Raw genomic sequence first — 10,770 nt, forward strand, 5'->3', positions numbered from 1 at the left:
TGCTTACATGCTTATTCGGCATATGATATCTTTTTTATTTAGTTTTACAGTTTTAAAAGTGGCAAAAAAGTTCTTAAAATCTAATGAATACTGGTTTTGTAAAATGTATATAACTGCAGATGCGTGCGTGGGATCCGGGCAGGTATCATTTTCCTCCAGACCTTGACGCATGGTCGCGGGAAGGCGAGAAATATATTTTTTTTAGGTTAAAATATTTTGCACAATTGATATATTACTTATGAATATTTTAGGAAATTATTTTTGACACACGTAGGTTATTACGTGTATTTTGGATTTTAATTTCATTACTGTGCCTATCCGTGGCCTCATCCGAGCGCACTTTCTCCGCCTTGCATCTTTTGAAGACATTGGTATGCAGCACCATGACCCAGAAAAGACTCACACACCTTTCCCTGATGCATGCCCACACAGAAATACTGAACTCCCTGGATATTAGTCCTCTAGCTCATGAGAGACTTTGGAATCTCTATTATACAACCGGCGCAATTCGCGAGGCGAGTTTTTTCTGTTCGAGTAAAGAGCGCGTTGATAATATGCGTATTAACGGAATGACAACGCGGGTTTGTTTATTACATGGATGCGCAGCAGCACAAAAACGCTTTTTAATATGAAAAATTAAAGGATTAAAATGTAACAGATTATTATTGAGTCTCTTGGACATAAATGATGACCAATTATGAGACGTTAGAAGGCGCAAAGAGCTGCTTCATCTGTAGCTAAGTAAATAAATGCTTTGCTTTAAACAAATGCATCTACTTTTAAATGTTTTTTTTTAAATGCTACCCAACGGATTTATTGTATATAATGACTCTGCACCTGTAGATATGGTGAGATGAGAAAACATTTTAAGTAATGCTTTTAAAAAAAACATTTCGCTGTTCAAGTGCTGAAATGGCTCTCCACACGTTTGTAAATTCTTTATCTTTTGTTTGTAACAAATAAAGTATTTTTACAGTACAAACCTTATATAAAGCCTATATTCTAAAAATGTAATTATACACCATGTTTTTCTTTATAAAAGTATACAATATCAGAACTAAACCCATTATTATTTTTGTTCAAATTATGAATTATTTATATGTTTAAAAAAGACAGTAATAGTACTATTTAGTAAAAAAATATCTATATAAAAATATACTAGGTATGTTAATGTGAGAATATTTTACATCTGTTAATCGACGTGTGATCTTAACTTAAAAACGAAAGTAAAATATGTTCGTCCGCATGGACATTGAAAACTGTGAAGTTTAATTAATATTATATGTTGTTATAATATTATATGTTGTATGTAAATTGTAACGAAAGTAATTCCCCCTGGGATAAGTATTTTTGCTTCTGATTAATAGCGCATATTCATCTGAGAACTGATGATGTCTGTGTTTCAGACCCTGGCTGTGTGCCCTGAAGTGTATATGACAATAAAGTAGTAAATCTCAATGTATTTATTTTTAAAATGTATTTTAAATAGGCCTATAGGCTCATAGGTTTTTTGGTTAAAAAAATTCACAGCACCCCCTGTTCAAAATGACTTCCAGCGGCCCTGCCTTGACGCTTTGTGTGTTCGACTTTAAATGGTGCGGCGCTGACTGGTCGGCGTATGACATCAGAGTACCGCGAGAGCAAAGGTAAAGTCGGACCATTTGTAACATTTCGACTTGCTCTCGCGGTACTTTGATGTCTTAGTTGCCGAACTGTCTGCGCAGCGCCACATAGAAACGCCCTTTGACTCTTTAAGGCAAAGTACCAGCAACATGAGAAGTGGTGGCACGCAAAAGAAAGTGAAGGTACGCAGTACGCTAAAATATAAAGTGTCTGTACTGCGAGCACTGGTTTAGTTATTTACATCGTGTGTTGCTCTTTCACCATTGTGCACCCGCGCACTCGCTCTGTAGTTTGTAGCTCGCGCTCCGGCTTCGATAAACAATGCCCGTTTCTCAATACCAAGTAGGGGAGAGTGGGGCAAAGTGAGCCAGTGGGTAAGTTGACCCACCCCCTTTATCTAGGCAACCATACAGATTTGTAGCCGTGTGACCACAAATACAGGTAGCAACCATAATTTATATTTGGCAATGTTAAAGAGAAGGACAAATTAAAGAGTTATGATTAAAGTATGATTTAAAAAAAAAAAAAAACAGTTTTTATCCTATCAAAGTAAAATGTATACATACCAGGTATAATGGCTGTTATGTCAAAGTAGATTTATCCAGGTCTAAATATTTATACAATACATATTGGTGATAGGCTAATGTATAAAACCATGTGAATGATTTAGCTAAAGATTAGCCTGAATTACTAAGCTAGGCAGTTTTCCAAAACGGTGGCTGTGGGGCAAAGTGAACCAGATGGGGTAAACTGAACCAGGGGTTCAACCCCACCATGAGGCACTGTAACCATTGAACATGTTTCATAACAAAAAGAGCCTAGGTTATATCAACATATGTCAAATTAAGTTACCTGATATCCACTTAATTTTATAAGTTATAAACATTCATTTAAAATAACATACAGCGTATGTATTAGGCCTATTTGCTTAAATTGCATTTTAACAAAGAAACTGCAAGGGTTGAAATTAAAACCCAACGCGATGGTGAAAACTGGATAAACCGGTTTTCTTTTGATTCCCTGATGATGAGGTGATCGATTAGCATTGGGGGTTGGCAAAGAATTGGCAGACCTAGGGGTGGTTTTTAATTTCTTGACTCTGTGTCACTGGTAGCTGCTAAAACAAGCAGCTAAACCATGTACAATTAATTACATTTTGGAATGAACTTCCTTCATGTCTTTTTATTTATACACTGTAAAAAATATTTTCTGAATTTTTAAGTAGTTAGCATTAAATATGTTTACAAACAATTGGTTTACAAACTCTGGGATGTTTGTGATTATCATCATTCAGAAAAGTGGTGCTTGTGTTTAGACTTGTGTTTTACGTGATTAAATCATGAAGATTACATTAGTTTCTTTTCAGTGTAGAACAGTTTGTAATCAAAATGCAAAAATATACTATATTTATAAACATCGCTGAAACAAAGAGTGAATTAAAATTAAAAAAGTAATAAAGTTAAAGCTGCTGATAATTTTGTTTATATTTACTAGCATTTTCTGAGTGAAAAATGTTTAGATTTTGTTAAGTAGCCTAAATCCTACTCCAATTTATTTCAGTGTGGGTTTCTCATTTTTATCAGCTTTCTTTTGCTTTTCAAAGGGCCGTCTACCTTTGCTACCGCCAGTGCTTTAATGTGGGCCGGTAGGCGCCAGTACTCAGTACCGCCACTTCCAAATATAGCTCTTGCGTACCACCACCTCTCCCTGCGCCCAGAACGTACTTCTAGCGTACCAGAACGCTCATTTGCACATCTGTTTAAATCAGAGGCTTAATTTAATCCTTTGGCTGCGCTGCCGCTTTTCAAAGCGCCCTTCACAATGCAAGCTACCTAATTCGTCCCACCGAGAGCAGAGACTACATTACCCATACACCTTTGAGTTTTACAAGTTAAAAGCGCATGTGTAGCTTTTGCTGCTGTCAATAGGCTTGTTCGACTTCATGCGGCGCCCCGAGAATCGACAGCCGGAAGACGTCACAGTATCGCGAGAGCGAGGCGAAATATGATTTCTTGAATCATTCTCGCGGTACTCTGACGTCATCCGGCTGTCGGTTCTTGTGGCGCCGCATGAAGTCGAACAAGCATAGTGTTAACAACGTGGTTTGGAGAGGTGTGTGAAACGCGCAACCATAGCTGCTCTGTTAAAATGAAAATACAATGAATACTTAATATGCCCTCCTGGTTTTAGACTCTGAGGAGTAAAAGAACAAGGCCAGAATCAGAGGACTCTCGCTGGCTGACATCCCACCAAGCCAGAATGATATCGCCTTTTGTAGGTACTACGTGACAATCTCTGCTGTCGCGGCTGTCAGCTTGGTTCCCCTCGACGCAACTTCGGATTTCCTCAGACGATGTGCAGTGTAAAAACATTATTGAAATTGTATTATACATACTTGCTAAACTACAAGTGAACAAAATTTCAATGAATTTGAACGACGTGCACAGGAGTTTTATCACCCGCAAAATGGAAAACAATGGGACAAAATAAAGTGATGACTTTCGAGTTTCAAATGGCCAATATTTTGTTATTCTTGAACCCATAGACATGGTCTTGGTGTCCAGAGAGTATCTTTGCCCGACAGCGACAATATGTTATTAAAAAATAAATTACATCATTATGGATAAATGAGTGCTTGCAGAATATACATATTTGAGAATGCTTATCAGTACTTTTTTGTTTCTTTAACTTTAAAGATGAATATTCTTCTTTAGAGATGGGCAATTTTCAGCAATAGCACATTATATTCAACATTTTGAGCTCATAAAAAAGATTTTTCGCTTATTTAAATGATTTTTTTATGTTTTTATGCACGTTTAGTTTTGGTGCAATTTCATCAAAAGCTTATAATTAGGAAATACACACAACACGCTTAACGTATATTTTCTATATGTTAAAAATGTTGTAAAAATTGCGTATTCTTATATAATAAGAATAACAATATGATATATTTATATTGCGCTCAAAATGATTTAGAAATGGAAAAAGGAATTCTTCTCAACTGAGTGCATGCAGAATATATAGGCTATATTTGAGAATGCTTGTCAGTACTTTTTTGTTTCTTCAACTTTAAAGATGAATATTCTCCTTTAGAGATGGGCAATTTTCAGCAATAGCACATTATATTCAACATTTTGATCTCATAAAAAAGATTTTTCGCTTATTTAAATTACTTTTTTATGTTTTTATGCACGTTTAGTTTTGGTGCAATTTCATCAAAAGCTTGTAATTAGGAAATTCACACAACATGCTTAACGTATATTTTCCATATGTTAAAAATGTTGTAAAAATTGCGTATTCTTATATAATAAGAATAAAAATATGATATATTTATATTGCGCTCAAAATGATTTAGAAATGGAAAAAGGAATTCTTCTCAACTACCACCAATAAAGTTTTAAAATTCTTCTTTAGAAAAACGGCATTTAAACCCACGTGCACCGAACAAGAAAACGTATGCTTACATACAGTCCGTGTATGATATATTTTTTATTTAGTTTTACATATTTTTTTTTATATGCATTTAATAATAGTCTACCGTAAGGTCATAATGTACACACTGTTAAAAATGATTCAGTGGCTTTGTAAATATCTCTAAAATAAATGATTAAAGTAACTTAATAAAATCTCTTAATGCAGTTATGCGATTTTTTAGTTGGAAAATAAATTACTTAAAATAGAACAGATATTTTGTGTAAAATGTACATATATTATTTGATGTATACGCCTTAATAATATAAGTATTACATTTACAGATTATTTTAGTCAATATATTTAAAAAGGTCAGAGTAATATATTTAAGTTTTTTAAACTGTAATAATTGCATATTTCAAATTATTATTATTTCTATTTGACATCAAAAATGTGTAAGTTTTACGCCTAACTTGAAGTATGAATTACTTATATTTTCACATTGATATTATTTGAGTAAATGTAGGCAAAAAATAAATTAATAATAAGTAGAAAAAATGTCAATTTTAAACAATCACATAGCCAACGGTTTTTAATCAGCAACAAAGAAACTGCACATTTTGCCGATGACAAACACCTCAGAAACTCCTCCAATTTATGAATATTTACACTCACAATATGATTTTATTTCCTTAGTACAAAAGTATAACATATTATACAAATTCTCAGTGAAATGTATTAAACACCATTGCATACTTTTTATCGTGTTTCATACCATGTAAATGGAAACATGATAATATAAAAAGTAGCCTACTGTTCAGTAATGCAGAAAAGTGCAACACAACCATGTTAAAGCTATTAAAACGTTCAGATGCAAAAATGAACTAAATGTAAAATTAGATAAACTAGTTAATGATATTGCGTAAATGCGCTCGGTCTCTTCAAAGGTCTTCGCGAATTATTTTGTTATAAGACTCGATTATCATACATCACGTCTCTTCTACTGTAAGTACACGGAAAAAATAAGACAAATGATGCGCGTTAGAGTCGGATTTTTATGAAGAATATGTGACTGTTTATGTAACTGGCAAAAGAAAACTTCGCCAACAAAATGTTTGCCAAAAAGCATGCATTTGTATGACATCAAAGTCTATCGCCTAAACATTGATAATCCGTGTCATGTTACTTCAATATCATACAGTATACGCTAAGCATGAAGTCGAGCACACACATTGTCGTCAGTATGGCCTACATGAAACACGCCTGCCCTCTACAGGTTTTTATATTTCCTGCGTCCCCCACCGAACTCCCCTTCTGCGGGATCTCGCAGAATTTCGGAAGTCTCCGCGGCATTCTGCTCTCAGAAACGCGCATTTTTAAAGGCCACATCTGTAAGGCTAGAAATTGATTTTAAAAGGATCTTATGACTAGTACTCTTTAGGTAGAGTAAATGTATTCAGAGTATCTACTGTGTCAAAAAACCAGTCTAAAAGTATCATCATTAAACATCAGCTTTTCACCCCACAGATGTGTTTGGTCCATGGTATGACCATGTCAGCGGATGGTGGGAGAAGAAACAGACATATTCTAACTTACTGTACTTGTTCTATGAGGATTTGGTTGAAGTATGTTTCTTTCATAGAATAATATATATATATTTCAAGACTTTGGCCCTCATTTTATCAAATGAACACAGAAACCCATAAATGATGGCCTCTGTGTCTAAAGTGTAATTTGTTTAATTACTTCCTCAGGACACAGGACGTGAGGTGGAACGTTTGTGCTCTTTCCTGGGATTATCAACTTCGGCTGAGGAGAGACAGAAAATAACAAAAGGAGTTCATTTTGATGTCATGAAAAACAACAAGATGACCAATTATTCTACAATCCCAGTCATGGACTTCAAGATCTCACCCTTCATGAGGAAAGGTTAGAAAACATCATCTACATTTGTCTGACTGTAATGGACGATTCTGGTGTTCAGCTAATTTGCTTCTCTTTGTTTGTGTATAAAAGGTAAAGTTGGAGACTGGAAAACTCACTTTACTGTGGCACAAAATGAAGAGTTTGATGAGGTCTACAAACAAAAGATGAAGAACACCAATGTCAAGTTTAGGACAAAACTTTAATGCTTGCTGAACTTTAGCTCAACAATATTCACTGAATTTGGCTCATTTGTCTGACTAAAGGCAAATTTTGACTCTGTTTGACCTACAGAATATTTTATATTAAAACACAAATATACAGTATACCAAAGAGAGCAAATAAGCCATATATTTGTAGGACAGGTGTCCAGAAGATCAGCATTGGGTTTGCTTGTGGAGATACCTATAAAGGACTCAATCTCTCGGTCTTCCTCTCCCAAATTCCAGTTCACTGAAGGTCTACTGAATCTATCTAATGTGACATTGTATGTTGTGATGCTACTAAGGTTTCATCTACATGTTTGGTGTTATTTTAAAGGCCATGGTGCGATGGTTAAAAAGGTCTAATTTCTATAATTCTTAGAGAAAGTATATCACAGTTTAGAATTTAAGACATAATCTCTACTATGGCTGGGTATCGATTCAGGTTTTCCAGATCGATTCGATTTCGATTCAAGCTATCAAATCGATTCGATTCTTGATTCAATTTTCGGTTCCGGTTCTTGGGCCGGTTTTTATACTCGATTCTCGATTCAATTCGATGAATATAGATTTAATACAAATACTATATTAATAAAAAAAACAGTGAACAGCAGGTTACAAGTGGGTAATTAATAAAATCGATGAAGCACCTGAAACTGCCATATTAAGCACTGAATGAATGAATGACAGGTTCGCCTCTCTCTCCTTGATAACATCATGCAAGGCACAAAATAGGGTGACATATAGTGAAGAAGACTAGTAATTCGATTAACGTTAATCTTTCGTTCAATGTTTGCAGAAATAAATATGAAAGGGGAAAAAAATCGATTCTGCTCTTTGAGAATCGATTCTGAATCGACCAGGTTTAAAAAAAAAAAACGATTAATTGAAAAATCTGTACTAATCCTAGGGGTGTCTCCTCCTGAGGAGATCTAGATTACAGATGGTTAACAGTCCCATTTGGTGCTCCTTCAGGTCACAAGAACCTGACCTGATTTGGGACTTTTATGATTTTTTTGTCTCATCTGTGTAGATGGCTTGGCAAGAGACTGAGAATCTTCCCACACAACAGTGTGTATTAAAACATCAATGGGGATTCTGTATTCAGAATCTTCCTGGACTCTCTGTGTATTCAAACATAAGGGAAGCATGGTTAAAACATTATAGAAGTCCTCAGTAGCTAGAGTGTCTATTGTATTGTTTAATTGATGTTTTAAACTGGAACCTGCCTGGTATAATAAATTATTACATTTGGCATATTCTAAATGGGTCAGTTTTTCTTTATACAAACATTATGGGGCGGTTTCCTAGACAGGGATTAGCTAGTCCTAGATTAAAATTAATGTAAGAGCTGTCCAAACCGAAAACAACATGCACTGACATATCTTAAAATACATCAGTACCCTTTGTTTTGTCTCAAAATGCACACAAGTAATGTTTTTAATAAGATATGTTTGTTAAACTAGTTATATTTCCTTAATAAACTAAGGTCTAGTCCTGGCTTAAGCTAATCCCTGTCCGGGAAACCACCCCTATATATTACTGAAATTGGATGATAACGCTTAGTTAAAGTTAGACTGTAGACTACATTGGTTTAAGTTAGATTGGAACAGCCTCAACTTAGACTTGAATGGAGAAACATCTTCTAAAGGCTGAATAGTATAAACTTAAATTAGAATTGATAGGCTCATTTTAAGTTTATAGTAGTGTATCAGCATTTCATTTTATCATTTTTATTTTATAACCATAATAAAATAACCATTGTTAAACTGATCTTTATCTTTATTATTTAAAAATGGAGTCAGATTATGAAACAGACACAATTCTGTCAAAAGCGGTGAGAAAAGACAAAACACGCTGATACCTTTGCCCACACCATTGGATATTGTCATTGGGCCCATGGGTTTCTTCTTACAGGTTGATTTCCTTCATTAGCTTTCAAAACATTTCTCGGTTTGTTTAACCATCCTTTTTTAGCTTGACACTAAACATATGAGGTAGCCTACACCAGGTAAGTAAACATAGTACCATGGCTTCTCCAAAACATCCAATAATTCAAGTTCCTAAGAACAACATTTAAACATTTAACTTAAAATGTACCTGTCTTAGCAGGGTAGTTTAAGGCCTGTAGGCCTACAAGTATGTGAGGTAGCCAGTCTAGCCAGCAAAATAGAAAAATAAACCATGGCAGCCAAGTGAAGTCCATAGGAGCAACATTTAAGCAAACTTAAAATTGTACCCATCTTAGCAGAGTAGCTTAACCCCCTTCGGTCCAAAAATGAGGCTCCGCGTTTTGACGTGTTTTCTCCTTATCATAGCAGAATCAACTCAAAATACTCCATTATTAATAATATAGTAGTTTTTGTTGGGTATATTACTGATCATATACTGTATTAATATTATATTAAGCCTAAGGCCTATTGCTTTTACACAAGGCTATAAGACACCCAGTTAAACTTTCGTTTTATGAGAAAAGGTCGAAACGACCGATAAACAAGAGGACGTCATTTCAGATTAGTTAACTTTCGTTTCCTCAGTTTCCCAATTAAAAGAGACCAGGTGCGATCCTGCCACTATACCCCATTTGTTCTTGCCACGATTATTTTGAGAAACAACGTCGAAACAACCAATAAACAAGAGTACATCATTTTAGATTAGAGAATTCGTCCAGCTGTACTTCGCTACGTTAACAATAAGGTATCTGTGCAAGCTAGGCCAAGGCCATGAGAACCAATAAGCTGAATATATCATTTTAGATACGAGGAAGGATTCAGCTGCACTTTTGCTACATCAAACAAATAAAATTAATTGTGGCAGACCGAGACCAATTAGAAGAGTACACGTCATCTCAGATAAGAAGTGTTTGATCTTACTGTATAAAAATGGAGTCAGATGTTGGGAGGGCAGATGATCTTTGAGCACCTCTATGAGGGGTGTTGATTGTCTCACCTTGTTGGCTCAAGCAAAAAAAGTTATTTTTGTTTGGCACCTGGAACCTTTGTCTCCTGAGTATTTTTCTTATGAAGATTCAAGCTAAGACTTTTTGCCACAACAATAATCATACACTTATGTGTTTGATATCATTTGAAACTGTAAAGGGTCTTCTTTAATCTGTGTACATTCACAATAACAACAAATCTTTGTGTTTTTGTCAAATAAAGAAAATAAACAGTGTGTGCATTCAGACATTTCTGTCTCTGCCAGCTGTCTCTCAAAACACGTTACACAAATCAATTGAAACTCTGCGAATTCTCGTCACACAAACATGATACACATATCCAAAGAAAGCCTAAAATGTATACTTTTAAGCAAACTTAATTATAATTGAAAACAAATATTGCCTGTTTATATAATCTGCACTGAAGTAAAGTTTTTCCTGGATGAGCTCGTTATCTTTAATGCGGTCACGCCCAGAGGCAGTACCCACTCTTGACATGGTAATGAACAGATGCACAGTTCAAACAATAAAAAACAAAGTGTGGAGTTTTATCAGATTTAAAGACTTTACTACATGTTTGGATGATAAATTTTCTACACACACGTGAGGAAGATCTTCATTTAAGTCTGGACATTGAGGAAGAGAAGCGTTTATCGTTAACGTTATTGAAGA

The 10,770-nt window shown here is 34.9% G+C and overlaps 1 protein-coding gene across 1 annotated transcript in view; it reads left to right on the forward strand.

Annotated features, from left to right (window-relative positions):
* LOC135729873 (cytosolic sulfotransferase 3-like) overlaps positions 1–8,415 on the forward strand; it is a 34,184-nt gene extending 25,769 nt beyond the window's left edge. The window contains exons 6-8 of the mRNA XM_065247765.1: positions 6,562–6,659; positions 6,789–6,963; positions 7,051–8,415. Of these exons, the coding sequence (XP_065103837.1) occupies positions 6,562–6,659; positions 6,789–6,963; positions 7,051–7,163 (386 nt within the window). The 3' untranslated portion in view covers positions 7,164–8,415. The remainder of the gene's footprint in view (positions 1–6,561; positions 6,660–6,788; positions 6,964–7,050) is intronic.
* The last annotated feature ends 2,355 nt before the right edge of the window (positions 8,416–10,770 follow it).

This window comes from Paramisgurnus dabryanus, chromosome 11, assembly GCF_030506205.2.
Source record: "Paramisgurnus dabryanus chromosome 11, PD_genome_1.1, whole genome shotgun sequence".
NCBI lineage: Eukaryota > Metazoa > Chordata > Actinopteri > Cypriniformes > Cobitidae > Paramisgurnus > Paramisgurnus dabryanus.